The sequence below is a fragment of the Bactrocera tryoni genome, unplaced genomic scaffold (assembly GCF_016617805.1).
Source record: "Bactrocera tryoni isolate S06 unplaced genomic scaffold, CSIRO_BtryS06_freeze2 scaffold_7, whole genome shotgun sequence".
NCBI classification, from domain to species: domain Eukaryota; kingdom Metazoa; phylum Arthropoda; class Insecta; order Diptera; family Tephritidae; genus Bactrocera; species Bactrocera tryoni.
The window spans coordinates 4,839,904-4,858,749 of NW_024396366.1; the positions used below are offsets into that span (position 1 = coordinate 4,839,904).

At 36.9% G+C, this 18,846-nt stretch overlaps 1 protein-coding gene across 4 annotated transcripts in view; it reads left to right on the top strand.

The window, feature by feature from the left end:
• Positions 1-6,991: 6,991 nt before the first annotated feature.
• The window catches only part of LOC120781756 (TBC1 domain family member 16), a 37,755-nt gene continuing 25,900 nt past the window's right edge, over positions 6,992-18,846 (top strand). For all 4 annotated transcript variants that reach the window (XM_040113988.1, XM_040113989.1, XM_040113990.1 and 1 more), the window contains exon 1: positions 6,992-8,030. In XM_040113988.1, the coding sequence (XP_039969922.1) occupies positions 7,128-8,030 (903 nt within the window). In that variant the 5' untranslated portion in view covers positions 6,992-7,127. The remainder of the gene's footprint in view (positions 8,031-18,846) is intronic.

The window sequence follows — 18,846 nt, forward strand, 5'->3', positions numbered from 1 at the left end:
AGAGGAGGATTTGTGCGAAGAGCATTTTATAAAAACCCATAAGCGATTGGAATCTGGTGAGTTTTCGGTTCGATTACCAACAAAATCACCTTCTTGCGAACTAGGAGAGTCGTATTAACAGGCTGTCAATCGATTTAAGGCTTTAGAGCGCAAATTTCAACGCAATGCAACAACCATATTCGTCATTCATTAAGGAGTATTTTGATTTGAACCATATGTCAGTCGTTGATACTATACCAAAGCAAATTCCAATGAATTTTATGCCACATCACTGTGTTTTAAAGGCTGATAGCACAAAAACAAAACTGCGTATGGTTTTTGATGGCTCTGCGCCAACCAGCAATGGACTTTCGTTGAATTCGATTCTGATGAAAGGACCAACCATTCAACCTCCATTTTTTGATATTTTGCTTCGATTTCGCACCTTCAAAATTGCTCTCACTGCAGACATTTGTAAAATGTATCGCTGTGTAAAGATGTCTGATCCAGACAACAGACCTGCAGTGTATAATATGGAGGGACAAACCCAATGAAAATTTTTGTATTTTTAAGTTAGATACCGTCACCTATGGAACGAAGCCAGCTTCTTTTCTAGCCATTCGTTCAATGCAGCATCTTGGCCGCGATAAAGCTCATGTTTATCCTGTTGGAGCCGAGGCGATACACCATGGATTTTATGTGGATGACACGATTACCGGTGCAGGCTCGTTGGGCGAAGCAAAGGTGATATTAAATGAAACTAAAAAGTGTTTGTCTCTCGGAAACTTTCACTTAAGAAAATTGTGTTCGAATGATAATCGGGTCTTGATTGATAGTAAGGATAATGACAATGAACAAACAGTATTAATATTTTCCTTTTCACCCTTCGGAACACCGGCTAAGGTAACTAAACGCACAATCCTTTCGGCTATAGCCAGGCTTTATGACCCCCTTGGTTTAATCGGACCTGATGTGGTCAAAGCCAAAATATTCTTGGAGCATTTGTGGAAAGAGAAGCTACATTGGGACGAAAGCCCACCTCAAGCAATTGAAACAGAATGGCTAGAAATATGCAATCAATACAAACTAATTACTCGTCTTAGTTTTGACCGATACTTGCTGATGCCGGAAGCTGAAGTACAATTACATGGATTTTGTGGTGCGAGTGAGGCTGCTTACGAGTCCTGCATATACGTACGCGCTGAGAGAGGCGGACGCATCCGAATCAATCTTCTCTGCTCCAAATCTCGCGTAGCTCCACTAAAACCTCTCACGGTACCGAGGCTTGAGCTAAGTGGTGCATTACTGTTAGCTGAATTAATCGCAAAGGTAATCAATTCAACGCATTTCAAAGCAAAGGGAGTATTTTGCTGGTCTGACTCCACAACAGTGCTGTCGTGGTTGCGTAGTGAACCAACTAATTTCAACTTTTTGTCGCAAATCGCATTAACAACATTCAAACTCTCACGGCAGGTATGGTTTGGAGCCAAGTTCCAACAGATTCCAACCCAGCGGACGTTCTTTCAAGAGGAGCTAGCCCCAAGGAACTATTAAACATGGATTTATGGAAACACGGTCCCCCTTATCTGGGTGCCGATCAATCTAACTGGCCTAAATCTCCTCTCCTACCAACAAAGGACTTGCCCGAGGGTCGAAAGCGTGCATTTGTGTTTGTTTATACTTTAGACATGTCTTTAAGTTGCAAATTTGTTAACTCATTTGAACAATTACAGAGAGTATATGCATATATTTATCGGTTTTCAAGAAGAGCTGGAATGAGATTTTCTGTACCACTCAAAGGCGCATCTTCGAGATGAATACAAAGCACTCGAATCCAAAGAGGCAATAAAGTCTTCATCTTAAATTCGTTCGCTCGTTCCTTTTCTCGACGAGCGCAGTTTACTTTGAGTAGGTGGGAGACTTCAGTATTCAAATTTTGATTTTCCATCGAAACACCCAATTATTTTGCCAAAACGTCACCCGGTGACTGACGCAATCATCAGCAGTTTTCATAGGAAACTTTTACACGCTGGACCTCAATCGCTATTAGCATCTATTCGTGTGCAGTATTGACCTATTGGCGGGCGTAAAACCGTAAGTCGAATTATTAATAAATCCGTTCGTTGTTTTCATGTCAAGCCTAAGCTTATGGAACGTTTAATGGGAAATTTACCATCGGAAAGGGTTAAATGCAATCGAGCGTTCCGAACTACCGGGGTGGACTTTTGTGGGCCATTTTTCTACAAATCAGACGTATGCAATAGAGCTCCAATTAAATGCTACATTTGCATCTTTATTTGTTTCGCCACCAAGGCCGTTCATTTGGAGCTGGTAAAAGATTTGGCAACCTCTTCATTCCTCGCAGCCCTTAAGAGATTTATTTGTACGCGTGGCAGACCGCAAACTATATGGTCGGACAATGCTATTGCAATGAAAAAACTACGAGCAGTGTGCGAGCGATCAAATTGAATGGAAGCCGATACCCCCTCGCTCACCCCACTTTGGCGGTTTATGGGAGGCTGCAGTCAAAATGGCCAAATATCATTTTTATAGAGTTGTGGGCCTTTCTAAATTAAGCTTTGATGAGTTTCGAACACTTGTGTACCAAATATCCGCGATTATAAATTCACGACCTTTATGTCCCATTACAGAGAGTCCTGACGATCTCGAGGTGCTTAACCCAACGCACTTTCTCATTGGCGCATTCTTCACATCCGTGGTAGAACCTGACATCACTCCTCTCAATAACAACACTTCTGGAAGAAAGGGCTAGCAGAATATTTAACTCTTCTGCAACAACGCCATAAATGGCACTCATCTTCGTCGAATCTCAAGCTCGGGGACGTGGTTTTGACGGACGAGAACAATCCCCCGCTAAAGTGGCTTTTGGCTAGAGTCATAGAAACCATTTCCAGAAAGGACCAGGTGGTGCGAGTCGCAGTTCTAAAGACATCAAATGGCGTGTACAAGCGAGCTGTTTCAAAGCTGTGTCTCCTACAATTGATGATAATATCTTGAAAGCCTAAACCTTTCATCGGGCGGAGTACGTTTATCATGCTTACATAGGCAAGCATACATACCTACATTAATGTAAATGCCGAGAATTAGAAGATGTACCACTATCTCAGCTGATCTTTATACCGTAGCCACCGTGCTTGAGATAAAAGAAAGGCTGTAGGTTAATGAACTTGTTAAGCTGTTAATTTCGGTTAGTTGTATAATGAAAGTCGCAATTGAATGTCGTGGTAGTCGCAAGCTAATACTAACTTCATCTCACACTTGACCAATGGTTTACCGGGGCGTTTGGCTTCTACGAACAATTTGGTAAACAATTCAATTAACTTTTCGTGGTTATATGCACACATAGTTTTATCAACATTTAACTTGGGTGTCTCATTAGCATCATCTTCAATAATTTATAATGTCGAATTTTTCATCGGATTGTCGTGTGGATATTATCAATAGAATTTGAATTTGTTATATGGTCAATTGCAAAAGCGTTAGAAGATACAACTCGAATGTTTTTGCAAAGAAAAAATTCCAGGTGTTATAGGTGCGATTAATTACACACACATAACAATCAACGTCCCAATAAAGAATAAGCACGCATACTTCGATCGGAAAAGAAATTATAATACTGTTCTACTTGGCACTGACGACCATGGTATAGAGGAGTAGGGAAAGTCCCATTCGCCATAGTAAAAGAGCCATTCACAGTCCTTACCCTACCCCCCCAAGTGTACGTTCACAATAAAAATATCATGGCCACCTTTGGTGAATAAGGGTGGCGAGAGGTCAAAACGGGTTGCAGAAAGCGGGAATGTGCTCACCGTAGTATTTGCTCTTCAAAAAGTTGCTTCCACCCTCAAACACAAAGCTCATTGGTTTGGGACTAGCGTTTAAAGCAGACAAATAATCAAACGTTCTACACCAGCTTCTTTGCTGATTCTATAAAAAACAATTAAAAAATACATGGTAAATCTTTTGAAATAAACTTTAATTTTTGCTTACCTAGCTATGCAGCGTGCACCTTCCACGAGCACGTCATTAAATTTAAAATTTTGTCTCGAATTCACGACCAACTAAGTTGATTACTACATTTGAGTACTTCAGAGCATCGCGTATCGCTTTTACATCTCTTAAATCATAAAATTGGAACAGCACCTGACCCATTACGCAGCAATATTAACGAGGCCATGTTTAGTTATTCCATACTTTTATTGGAATAAAATCGCAACCCATCCGTTATTTATCGTCCCAAGGGAAATTTGCACACTTTTTCCAGATTCAAATAATTTAATTAACCATCGTCAAGGATTGTACCATGAAATAAATTCAAACAAGTTGTCTTGCAAAAACCTTCGTTACGATGGCAAAATTGTAAATATGGCTGTGAATGAGCATAATCTGGACCCCACTATTTGGCATGGTTGATTATTTGTTCGTAACATTTTTCTGTGGTGAACATTTATTAACTTACCACAATTAAAAAGAGACATAAATAAAAAACTTAATTTTTCAAGTATTTGCTCATATTGTTCTCATCTTTAAGAATATATATTAAAATAAAACGATTTTCTTTTGAAAATATATTAAACTTTTATATATAACCAATATTTTTGGATCAATTTTTCCATAAATTTTAAGAAAATAACACAATGCAACCATTTTCCGGTTAAAAGTCGGCCATCTTGGTTAAAAGTTGGCCATCTTGGAATCCAACATAAACTCAACCCCGGACTACACTTGACGTTTCTACAGTGGCACCTCTCAGATGTGCCTTTGTTTACATAACATCAGCTGATAGTGACCTTACTCCTCCTCTACCGTGCTGACGACGCTTATAAAAAGTTTATCGATACTTATGCCCTGCTTCATAGTCCATACTTAGGGTTACCAGATCGGTCTCCATCAAAAAAAGCAAACAAAAAAAAGTAAAAAGAAAAGGAGCAGGGTACAGATAGATCACAAATTCCAGTGTCTCAAATAGGTAGAAGTTAATTATCTTCCAGCATCGTACAATTTACGTTTTTTTTTTTTGTCATATTTTTTGGCACTGCCGATTGCCTTTAGCATATCAACATTTTCCGATCAAACGACAGTCGGGTCTACGTAACCGGAACGGACCCGGATTTTTATCCGGCCAAGGACTGTCAACTCGGCTGAATTCTGCCGCTACAACAACAACAACAGCATATCAACATTTTCAGTTTTCATTATATACTTATGGAAATCGTTGGATGACATGTTCTTATAATTATATTTAGTGACAATCATGTTGCGAACATTTTCAACAAGGAGACTTTAAGTGCCGTTGGAGATGATTTTATGACCATGAAAGTATCCAAGCGTTGCTCTGAGTCGACATATTTTCTTAAATCATAAACTCCTAAAACACTTGAAACATTTAAACCTTCCAACTATCAGCTGGCAAATTCCATTTATCATGCATAATGCATCATTTAAAATTCAAATTATTACGGTTCATAGAAAAAAGATTGAGAAGACAGAAAAACGTGCATTCAATCAACTACAATGCAAGCGAGAAAAAATCGAATAAAGTTTTTAGACACATTCAAGAATTTATATATGTATGTACATCAACAATACTTTTTTTCATGTCATACTGTATACGGCATGGAAAACAAGTATTATTGATCTTAGAGAAAAAATTAGAAAGGGCACCCACCACCATGAGCAAAAGAAAGGGAACGAGAAAAAACTTCACACTTCACTTCTTGCTGGGTTTTGCCCTGTACATAGCAAGGAAATTGTTTCTGCAAAGCGGACGTAAAAGCATAATTGCCTTTTCTTTTCCTTTTTGCTTCAGTTGCCATTGATAACTGCAAGTACGGGGAATGTTTAGTTTAGTAATTTTTTATTCCAAATTTTCATTATATTTTCAGTATAATATATTACATTGAAACAAGCGCCGCAGGCGAAAATTTGGAATAAAAAATCGCGCGATTTTTTATTCCAAATTTTCGTTATATGGACGTAATATATTGCCCACTTTTCAGAGAGCTAAATAACGTATTATATTTACCTGATTGAACACGTTTTAAATAAGGCACGCGAATATAGTATAATAAAAATTTGAATTCCATTGAAATCAATATACCGTTAATACAGAAGTAACCCAACCAACATTTTTTCCATAATACTAACGTATTACTCCATTATTAAAATATATAGCATAACCTTAATTGAGCGTGGCCTTAAGGAGCTATCCTACCACGCCACCCCACCCCACCCCACCCCTTTTCACATGTGTTAATACTTACAACCATCGATCCGAAACGAGTCCTATGTAAAGTAACCCAAATGTATATAAAATCTACCATTTTGATTCGTTGGGTTATTACTGTCTTCCTTTTGTGCTTATTTTCTTCGTCGTTTGACAGTTCATATTCAGTAATTTTGCTTACATTTCAATGAACAGTATAACACGTAATTGAAAGCTGCTTTATTTATTAAATTGTACATAAAATTGCAACTTAAAATTCATAATTTATCATTAATTCAATTAAATATATTTCAAAGAATGTGTGTGTGTTAAATTGGTTAAATTTTTGCAAGCAGTGTAACAAAAACCTCAAAAAGAAGAGAGCCATTATTTGAGCAAATGTGAAAATGTGCGTTTTTTGCTTACTTATATCTAAAAAACAAATTAACATTTAACAATAAATTTACATTTAAACCAAAGTTTAATTCATTGGCTATCCGTGCTATATAAATTTAAAAAAATCCGTGCAGGCATTTAAGAGGAATAAGCAATGAAAATGAGATACTAAACTAAACCCAACCCAAATCCTGGGACGGTATACTAAATTCTTCCCTTTACTTGAATTGAATACTTAACACGCAATCCAGGATCCGCGAACTGGATTTCAAAATATTCAAATATTTTGTTATAAGGATTATTGATATCTTTAAATACGATACATGTTCAAAATATATCGCGAACCTAGTTCGTGTATAATATACATATATCGAACGTGTTGCAGTCCTCTATTGGTTAAGTTATCGAACTTTTCTAAAAGTTTAGTCTTGTATTGCGGCAATAATAAAAAATTAGGCAGGCTCAGAGTAATAAATTTTTATAACAGTCGTGTTTTAAGTACTATAGAGGAATCATATCGCAAGAAATGTCGATTGTAAATATTATCAAGAGAGCATCAAATCGTATTTTAGGGGTTGATAAATCCATTGAAAAAATCGATATTTATGAGGACAACGAGGTTTTGTTTTGCAAAAATAATGTCTGCATACACCCACCAATTTCTATACGCCAGGAATCCGAATTGATTCATTATCCAGGTTATTTGACTGTTACATCTAAAACTTTCGTTGATCAATTTAATAAAGCAAGTCGTTCGACATTGTTACTCACGTGGATCCCCAATTCGTCATTGTGTAAATCGAAGTCAGAAGAAAATAAATTCTATCAAAACTTACAATGCGATATATTTGATATGAATGGAACCCAACCAATAGACGATATAGCTATTCCAAATGGATTTAGAAATGAAACAATTATTAAGAACGAAGAGAAAAGTGAAATAGATGGCTCTAATGTTGATATACAAGAGCTTAAAAATGAGTTACAGCCTCTCCTAGGGGAGCAGTTTAATTCAATTCGTGATATTAATGCTTTACTGAATAGAAGTCACATTACATCAGTTAATATAACAATTTCCAACCCACATATTGAAAACATCAATGTAAAGGATTCAATAAACAGTGTTGTAACCGATATAAATAAGTTATATCTCAATAGTGAATATTATATTTCCGATGATATTGATTTTTATAATGCGACTTCGAGTATATTGCCGGTAAAACACAAGCCAAAGTCATATGTAGAATATTCAGTTACTCGTAAAAAAACAAATTGTCGGAGATTTTCAGTCGATCTGAGTCAAATGCGTTCATTGCGCTTGTTTTTCAATGACGATAATTGTACTTCAGGGCAACTGGTAATTTCGTCTAGAGAGTCGCAGTATAAAATACTTCACTTTCATCATGGTGGTTTGGATCATTTAGCGCAGGTAATATCTCTTTTTTTTACCAGGAATTTTCCGATATTGACGCACGTTAATACTATCGTAAGTGCTTAACACATTTCCTTTCTCGTTCGGTATACGCATTGTGCTGGGATATAGCACCTCTGATTTCATTGGGGGTGTAAAATGGGTATGTATTGGTAGAGAAGGCTCTCCAGAAAAAAAGGGTAAATTTTAGAATAGCATCCCCGGATTTCGGGGTTAAAATGGGTATGTATGGATAGAAGAGGTCCTCCAGATTAAGAAAAAATATATATATAGTTGTCGTTAATTTAAGGTTTTTGAGATATTTGCATTTAAAGTTTAAAAATTTAGCTATTTAAAATGCGTGTTTCTCCCATTTATAATGAATTTTATGGTTATATTTTTAACTTTTATATTCACTAACACTTCACTAATTCGTTTCTAACCATTTATTTTATATTTAATAGTGCAAAAATAACTTTTATTCAACATTTGCTGTTTGTTCATTTATTTTTGTTCATACAATAACAAAAGGGTTGCATTCTAACTAACAATCAGTGCTACCTTACGTTCATATTTTACAGAAGCACCAAAAGAAATACAGAAAACAAATAATACCTCAATGACAGGAAATATATAACATTAGTTTTCCGCATAGAATTCCTTTCTGCATTGGAGGCCTTCGGCCGCGCTTCAAAAAAATAACACTCGGTCGGACCAACACCTGGACGTGCTCAGTTTTTTTGCGTTGAATTCCTTTTTGTGTTGGCGGCCTTCGGCTGCGCTTCAAAAAAATAACCCTCGGTCGGACCAACACCTGGACGTGCTCAGTTTGTGTAAAATTTAGAATAGCTCAGTTGTTTTGCGTTGAACTCCTTTTTGTGTTGGCGGCCTTCGGCTGGACTTGCTCAGTTTGGGTAAAATTTAAAATAGCATCCCCAGATTTCGGGGATAAAATGGGTATCACTGGAAAGGTGACGCTCTCGGATCAAGAAAAAATATATATAATTGCCGCAGGCTTATAGTTTTAAAGATGTTTGCATTTAAGGTTTCTGTATATTCATTTTTTTTAATATTTATTGAATATAAAGCTTTATTTTAATTATTTTGTTTACGTTAAATTTTTTATAAAAGAAAAAAAGTTGCAGAATGGAGTTCTACGCGAAAGAACTCTGAACACCCAGGTGTTGGATCGGCCAGGATTATTTTTTTGAAGCGCGGCGCGGATGCAGTGAATTTAAAAGGTCATAAAAAAAAACTGGCACATACGAACGCCAAACCCTTTCAGGGTTTTACTATACTGACCTAGTACCATCACCCTGACTTGGAATTTCTCACCCCCCAGACAATAATCCCAAAAATGTTCTACAGTGTAATTTAATTTACCAGCGGGTTGAGTTCTCAATGCCTTATTGAGATGAGTACTATCAGCACTGAGTTACAATCAGAGAAGATGGTTGTACTACATACATGTCTTCCGGTATTTATAGAAGTACAAAGGAATTTTAAATACCTTAACATCGAAATATTAATAAAGAAAGATAATAACAAACAGAAACGTATGATAAAAGAGAGATGCGAAATAGAAAGCTTAGATAAAACAGTATTGCCAGATCAGAACTAACATTATTAGAAAATAAACCTAAAGCTAACGTAAATAGTCCTAAACATCCTGCCCGGTCGAGTCGGTCGACCCGAAATCTTCCTTCTGAAGCAACAGACGTTGTTCCTGAACGGCTCGTTTCATGTATCCTCTAGCGGTTCTCAACGTGACATTGCGGACCACTTCATCAGCTCCGGGATGTACTGTTGTCACTCGACCCAGGCACCAAGAGGACGATATCATCCACCCTTATATTCCTCGTGCGCCGAAGCCATTTGTTTCGTCTCTGCAGAATGGTAAGATACTATCCTCCCAAACTACCTTTTGTATTTGAGGTGTCCGTTGCCAATGCTTCAGTCGGTTGCTAGGGATATGTTTGATATCTGGTTCAGGGACCAGGCTCAGGAAATCACCAGGCGTTAATGCAAGTTTCTCTTCAGAATCGTCGTAAAGTGACGTAATAGGACGAGAGTTGAGACAGGCTTCTATTCTTACAGCCAGCGTCTGTAGCTGACTATACCACATGACCTGCGCACCTACGCAGCGTTTCAAATGGTGCTTAGCGGTCACTGCATGTGTACAAACGAATTAGTGAAGTGCTAGTGGATATAAAAGTGAAAAATATAAGTGTATTATTAATTTTAAATCGAAAAAATACGTAATTCAAATAGCGGTAATTTTCAACTTTAAACGCAAATATCTCGAAAACTGTTGGTTTCCTGCGACTATATTTATATATTCTTGATCTGTAGAACCTCCTCTATCCGACTATAACAATTTTATTTCCGAAATCCTGTTACGGTATTCTAAAGCCGACCCCTTTTATTTGTAACTTTTATATCCACTAACACTTCACTAATTCGTTTCTTACCATTTATTTTATATTAAGTAGTGCAAATATAAATTTTATTCAATATTATTTCTTTCGTTCACACAATAACAAAAGGGTTGCATTCTAACTAATAATCAGTGTTACTTTACAGAAGAACCAAAAGAAATAAAGAAAACAAATAATACTCCAATAACAGAAAATAAATAACACATTAGTTTTTCGCATAGAATTCCTTTCTGCATTGGAGGCCTTCGGCCGCGCTTCAAAATAATAACCCTGGTCGGACCAACATCTAGACGTGCCCAGTTTTTTTCGCGTTGAACTCCTTTTTACGGGCTTCAAAAAAAATTACCCTTACCGTTCCAACATCGGGATTTGTCAAGATAATGAAGATTCTGAAAGATAATGAATTTTGTATTGACGGCATAATCATTGTTTTTTCTTATTTTCATCCCATTACAAAATCTGGTGACACTAATATTTTGCTTGTTTGCAACCATTTTCTTTTTATATAAATAAATTGATTTCAACTAAAGTTAAATGTGGAATTAAATTTATTTTTACACTATTTAATAAAAAATAAATGGTAAAAAACGAATAAGTGAAGTGTTAGTTCATATAAAAGTAAGAAATATAAGTGTAAAATCATTATAAATCGGAGAAACACGCATTTTAAATAGTTGAGTTTTTGAGTATTAAATGTAAATATCTCAAAAACCATAAGTCAGCGGCAACTATATATATATATATAGCAGACGTGTTGGCAAAGGCAGGAGCTTTCCTCAATGAGTCCAAGGCGGAGCTAATACCAAGCCCGCTAGGATCGATAAAAGGAGAGATCAATAGACAATTTCAGCAAATTGCAAACAACAGGTGGAAAAACATTACAAAATTCGTCATAACTAAACAATTATGGCCAACATATGACAGGAAAAGAACCAATGACTTATTAAATAGGTCAAGAAAAAGTATTTACAGAATAACAGCTACCACAACAGGGCACTGGCCATTTGGGGAACATGCGTCCAAAATGGGATTGCCTTACAACGACATCTGCCGTGGCTGCGGAGTAGCAGGGAACAAGGAAACAATCTTCCACTTTCTCTGCGAATGCCCAGCTCTAGCACAGATCCGACACAAAACACTCGGAATCCACCAAGCACCAAACCTTGAATGGATTTCCACCAAAAGCATATCGGACATAAGTAGTTTCATCGAAACCTCAAAATGGTTTGAGAGAGAAGGTGAAACGTAATAGCAGATACAGGAGGTTCTACGAACAGTGCATCAAAATGGCACATCAAGTGCTAAATGAGCCCGATAGGGCTGCACTCCTACCTACCTACCATATATATATTTTTTTTCTTCCATTTTAATCTATTCTATATCCCAGCCCAATGCACTTAATGATAGTTATAACGTATTTACCCTTAAAAACTAACTTTAATTCAATTTTAACTTTCGTTGAAATCCAAAACAACATAAGTGTTACCATAATTTTTAAACGAAAATGTATATAAATAAGAAAGATGACTTAGGCACTATTCCGATCACTTTGGCGGTTAGAGACTGAAAGCAAATTTTGGTATAAATGGGGTATGTGCCGATAGCTTCTCCAGAGAAGGTTAATGCTAAGACTTACACTTTTTGAAATATTCGCGTTTATAAATTCATTATATATATTTATACGTATAAACTCAAAAATGTATATAAATAACACATGGTATTTCACTATGTTTAACTAAATTTGTTGACTTTGTATATTGAAGTACAAACTTTAAAGTTGTGAAACATTGAAATGAGTTCATTTCACTTGTATTTTGTTATTTTTTAGCTAAATTTATTAATTTCAAAATCACTTACAACAAGACCTAGCCAGCGTAGCCGCTGTCTTTTAATTCGCTGAACTATGTCGCTGTCGTCGTATATCTCGTACAGCTCATCGTTCCATCGAATGCGGTATTCGCCGTGGCCAACGCGCAAAGGACCATAAATCTTTCGCAGAACTTTTCTCTCGAAAACTCGCAACGTCGACTCATTCGTTGTTGACACCGTCCAAGACTCTGCACCATATAGCAGGACACGAATTATGAGTGACTTATAGAGTTTGGTTTTTGTTTGTCGAGAGAGGACTTTGCTTCTCAATCCGTACCATTTATTTAGCGCGATAAATCAATAACTAAATGCACCGGAAAGGTAAAAGTTAACCGCCGCATCGAATGACAAGGTTTTATAGAGGCCGGGGTAAAATTGGACGATAGGACAATAACTCTTTAACGCTCTTGCTACACCGCGATAAAATGTCTACAAATTACTTACTTGTACATCTTCTTCTTTACTGGCGTAGACACCGCTTACGCGATTATAGGCGAGTTAACAACAGCGCGCCAGTCGCGGTGGCGCCAATTGAATATTCCAAGCGAAGTCAGGTCCTTCTCCACTTGGTCCTTCCAACGGAGTGGAGGTCTTCCTCTTCCTCTGCTTCCCCCGGCGGGTAATGCGTCGAATACTTTCAGAGCTGGAGTGTTTTCGTCCATCCGGGCAGCAAGACCTAGCCAGCGTTGCCGCTGTCTTTTCATTCGCTGAACTATGTCAATGTCGTCGTATATCTCGTACAGCTCATCGTTCCATCGAATGCGATATTCGCTGTGGCCAATGCGCAAAAGACCATAAATCTTTCGCAGAACCTTTCTTTCGAAAACTCGTAACGTCGACTCATCGGTTGTTGTTATCGTCCAAGCCTCTGCACCATATAGCAGGACGGGAATTATGAGCGACTTATAGAGTTTAGTTTTTGTTCGTCGAGAGAGGACTTTGCTTCTCAATTGCCTACTCAGTCCGAAGTAGCACCTATTGGCAAGAGCAATCCTGCGTTGGATTTCCAGACTGACATTGTTGGTGGTGTTAAATAGACGAAATTATCTACAAATTCAAAGTTATGACTGTCAACAGTGACGTGAGAGCCAAGTCGCGAGTGCGACGACTGTTTGTTTGATGACAGGAGATATTTCGTCTTGCCATCGTTCACTGCCAGACCCATTTTCTGTGCATCCTTGTCCAGTCTGGAGAAAGCAGAACTAACGGCGCAGATGTTGAGGCCGATGATATCGATGATGGTATCGAACGGCTCGGAGAAGTCCTTCCCGATCATGACGGAGCTTTTGGCGTTGCTCAACGTCAGTTTACACCGCCGTGTTAGTTTTGCTTAACTCTCTCATAGCTGAAAATGTTAGAGTGTTCACAATGATGAGAAAAACCAGCGTTGCCATATCTTAAAAACCAAGTATGAGGGATTTGTCAGCGACAGTGTTTTCTTTGTTTGTACTTTCGCGTCATTCTTTTTTCCTTTATTAACTATCAAAAAATTCTTTCCAACGTTTTTATACTCTTGAAACCAGTTGCTACAGAGTATTATAGTTTTGTTCACCTAACGGTTGTACGTATCACCTAAAAGTAATCAAGATATATACAGTAGCGGACAATGAAATCCGGACAACTAAAAAATGATGGTTTTTCCTTATTATTTTAGTGGAATGTTTACATTTTTTATTTTAAAACAAATATATATTTAATACCTCAGTATTAAGCGTAGAAAAAGTCAGTTAGGCTGTTCACGGTAAGGTGGTTATCGGGTTATGTGCTTATTAGATTAAAAATAACCTCTATGCTCCGTGAGCACCCTATGTTATGTGGTTATTTGCTTATTTTTACACAAACAGCTGTTCATTGTTTATAATTTTAGTTCAATGAAATTCCTACTTATAAAATGCCTAAACAAAGTTTAAAAAGCAAAATAATCGATTTTAAAATAAGTTCTGCAATTCAGGAAATGGACTTTATTGAAGGTATGTGCTTATTAAATAATCCGAATTTTAAGGGTTCAAAAAATTCTTTGTATAAAATTTGCAGACATCTTGCGCCCTGAAGAGTGTCATAATGCAATGGATGAAGTACTAGATGAACTGCTAGAGGACATAACTTTAATCATCTGTAGTAGACGGGGAGATGAACTACATGTTCCAAAATCTATTCATTGGCGAGAAAATGTTCTGTGTTGCTTTGACGATGGAAGATTTTTACAAATGCTGCGCGTCAGCAAATGACAATTCGCTCATCTCCTAGAAATATTTTCTAATGATATGAACTTTACTAATTCAAGTTTACAAATACCTGTAGATTTGCAACTCGCAATCGTATTGCTCCGATTAGGTTCATCGGGTGAAAGTGCTTCTATACGTAAAATCGCTACAACTTTTGGTGTGGGAGATGGAGGTACATTGACCAATATCACCAAAAGAGTTTTTTCGGAAATTTTGAATAAACTACCCCAATTCATTCATTGGCCTGAACCGGCAGAGCGCCGAGAACTTGTTTTCCAAACATTCTGCAAATTACCATATTGCATTGGTTACATTGACGGTAGCGAGATTAAACTGGCCGAAGAGCCGAATAAAAATCATGAGGTGTATTTTTCTCGGCAACGAATATACTCTATCAAATTGCAAGTCGTATGTGACCATAAGTTACGCATATTACATGCAGAAGTGGGCAATCCCGGAAGCTACCACGATTCTAAAGTGTTTAGGAAATCTCATATTGGAAGAAACACAACTAGCTTATTTAGTGGAGAAGAGTGGATTGCAGGGGATTCTGCGTATAAGTTGACAAAACATTTAATAACACCATACCGAAGCAATTCTTCTTTAGCAGACTCTGAAAGACAAGCTAAATTCAACAAAATACATAGCCAGTATCGTGTTAGAGTCGAAAATTGTTTCGGTATTCTTAAAGAAAAGTTTTGTAGTTTCAAACAAATGCGGATTAAAATAAAAGACCGTGAAAGTCAAACATTTTTTAATAAATGGGTACTTGTCTGCTGTGTCCTGCACAACATACTCTTGGAAGGACGAGATTCTTCACACTTTGAAAGGCAAAGTGTCGAAGCCCATGGATGCCAATATGATGGAGATGCTATTGTTGCACCTACCCCCGAACTAAAAAAACAAGCACTATACAATTTAATTTTTCAATAAAAATTCATATTTTTGTTTTAATAACAAGTAAGAAAGGTATTTGTTTGTTAATTGGTTGTTTATATTATTATTTTTATACTTCATTTCATTTTCTAATTTCCTTATTCTTTCATTCTGCTCCAACTCCATTTTTTTGAGTTCGAAATCGTTTTCGATCTTCTTCTTTTCATTTTCAAGTTTGTTTGCTTCAACTTGCTTCATCCAATTGAATTTTTCTATTTCAAATTGAAGCTGTTTTTCCCGAAAGCTCATTCTTTCAGCTTCTAATGTTGCCAGTTTGTCAATGGCAGTGTTTTGATGTTTGGCCTTAATTTTTTTTACAAACGGGCTGGCCGCAGATGAGCCAGATGCCAATAGCGATGTGTCATTTTCTTCCTCCGCTTCGGGTTCGGGCTCTTCCAAATCATGCACAACATTTTCAATAGAGTCTAGTTCCATTGCAGAGGAACTCATTACCACCACCTCAGCTTCCCTCTCCGTAGCAAAAATGTCCGCTAATTGTTTGTAATGCGGACAACTTTTAAGCACTTTACCTGTAATAAAGCAAATCAATTTAATTCCAAAGTTGATATTAAAATATATATAAAATCTACCCATCACAGTCAGCTCCACATCGCCATCCTCTACTCCAGCGCCCGTGGAATTTAGCCAGTGTTCTGCCGATTTCATTTGGCTTTTTAAATAGCGAATCTTACATTTTAAGATGTTCCACGTTGCTTCAATTTTTGTCACTGCAAGCAACTTACTATAGTAAATTTTCGCTGTTGGTTTCTGAAATTAAAGGAGATGTGATTAAATTAAAATACATAAATAACTAATGTGTCGAAAACTAACCTCGACGTTTCGGTGATCCTGCATATAGGACAGCACGGCTTTGATTTCGGCTTCCGTCCATTTTTTCACCTCCGTTTCTCGCCGGCGCTTTCGTATTTCTGTAGACACTAAAACTATAGTATAAATAAATGACAAAATTGTATATTTGTTTTGCACTTTATCTTTTTACTTACTTTGATGATTTTTGTTGATTTTCGTTGATTTTTGCAGATTTTTGATTAATGTTGATGCTTTTGGATGCTTTTTATTCTGATTTTAATTTGCTGATTGTAAACAAAAAACAGCTGTTAATAGCAGATTTTCCAATAAGAAAATCTAAATGGAAATGCCATTCGCTTAGTTTTATTTATTTTTTGTGCTGCCATTTAGTAAAATTGCAACGACTTTCTAACACTGGAAATAAGCAAATAACCACATAATCTGTAAACAAGGGCCTAGGTTGGTCAACTTTGGTTATTTTGTCATACCGCATTTTGTTGTTGTTCACTTAATCACATAACCACATAACCCGATAACCAGCTTATCGTGAACAGCCTAAGTGTAGTGGATTGCACTTATAAAAATTTTTTTATTCATTTTAGATATTGTATCATTTTGGTAACTAGCAATATAAACAGTGATAATTTTTTTTTATTTATAGTACATTAGAGAAATTATTTTATAGTTTTAGTTAAATGAAATATTAATTTATACAACAGCACTCTTTTTAGTATTTTGTCAAACGTCCTTTGCTTTTTACAACGGCTTTTATATGCTCGGGCATTGAATTTATGAGGTTTTTTTATTGTAACCCCTCCAATACCGTTATACCACGCTTCTTCGAGAATTCCATTCTGCTAAATTCTTTGGTCTCCTCTGTGCTACCTGAGCCTTCATTATAAAGCCAAGGTTTTCAATAGGATTGAGATCCGGACTGTTACCTGGCCACTACAAAGTCGAGACCCCGATTTTTGATAATTCTTCACCTTAAAGAAAGAAAAAAGGATAAGTATAAAATTTGTAAGTAAAATTATAGCAATAAACTCTGGTTGTACAAAAAATGGATACTTACTATTTTGGCACTATGGCAGGGCGCAGAGTCATCCTGAAAAATAAGGACATCCGCTCATGAAAAGTGGTTTTTCATTGTAGGTATTAAATTGGTTTCAAGTATCTCCTGATACTTATTCCCATTGACGGTTCCTTCTATTCGCGCTAGTTGCTCAAGGCCATAGTAGGAAAAGCAACCCTAGACCATTCGGCTGCCTCCCTGCTTAACAGTTTTTGAACACATTCGTCCTCCAACCGCTTACCAGTTTTCCTTCCCACGTAGGACAACCGTCGCTGCAAAAAATGTTAAATTTGGACTCATCTGAAAAGATTACATTTCGTCAATCAAGCTGAGTCCAATTTTGATGTTCTTTTGCTCATCGTAAACGGTTTTGACGCATTTTTGAAGTTAAAAGTGGTTTTTTGACGGCCCGACGAGCGTTCAAACCAACCTCTTGAAGCCTTCGACGAACATTTCTTGCGTTAATTTCCATACCGACATCTTCGAATAACTCCACTTTAATGTCCTCAGCAGTTTTGAAGCGATCCCTCCAGAATGTATCACCCGATCTTCCCTAGAACTTGTCTTCTTCTTTGCTCCAGAGGCAGTTTTTCTTTTAAGAGACCTGGTTTTATCGGCATCTTTTTAGAAATTCTCCGATAAAAGACTTGCTGAAGCAAACTCTATCACTAATTGCCCGAATGGTAAGATTTTTTTTCGGAAAATCAAAATATTACTTTTCTGCAATTCGCACATTTTTTTTTTTTAATTTGGCATATTTAAGCTTTAACCAAGCACGAGCACGAAATAAGCTTTGAAACTATTGAAAAGTAAAACTAAAAGTTTTTATAAAATGTAAACAGAGCACTAATTTATGTGAAAGAATAAACCTTTCCGCAAAAAATTACACTTGTTGGTTACAATCGTGCTTTAAATACAAACCGACGGGTTGTAAATATAATACTCGTATTATATATGTATATATGATATGGAGGACAAGAAAAGTTGAAATCCGGTTGACTATCTGTCTGTCCGTCCGTTCGTCCGTGCAAGCTGTAACTTGAGTAAAAATTGAGATATCTCGAAGAAACTTGGTATGGTTCGTAGATGGGTGTAATCGGACCACTGCCACGCAAACAAATCGCCATTAACCGAAAGCATATGTATAAAGCAATATATTAAGATATAAAGCTGTAATTTGGTACAGGGGTTCGCAGTAAGAGGGGGCACTTCTGGTCAAAATTTTTTGAGTAAGTATATCATACCAACCTAATTCGCCCAGCACGAATACTAAAAAAATTCCTACCGGTAGTGTGAAAATGGATGAAATCGCATGACAACTCCGCTCACTCACCATATCTTCTTCTTAATTGGCGTAGACACCGCTTACGCGATTATAACCGAGTTAACAACAGCGCGCCAGTCGTTTCTTCTTTTCGCTACGTGGCGCCAATTGGATATTCCAAGCGAAGCCAGGTCCTTCTCCACTTGGTCCTTCCAACGGA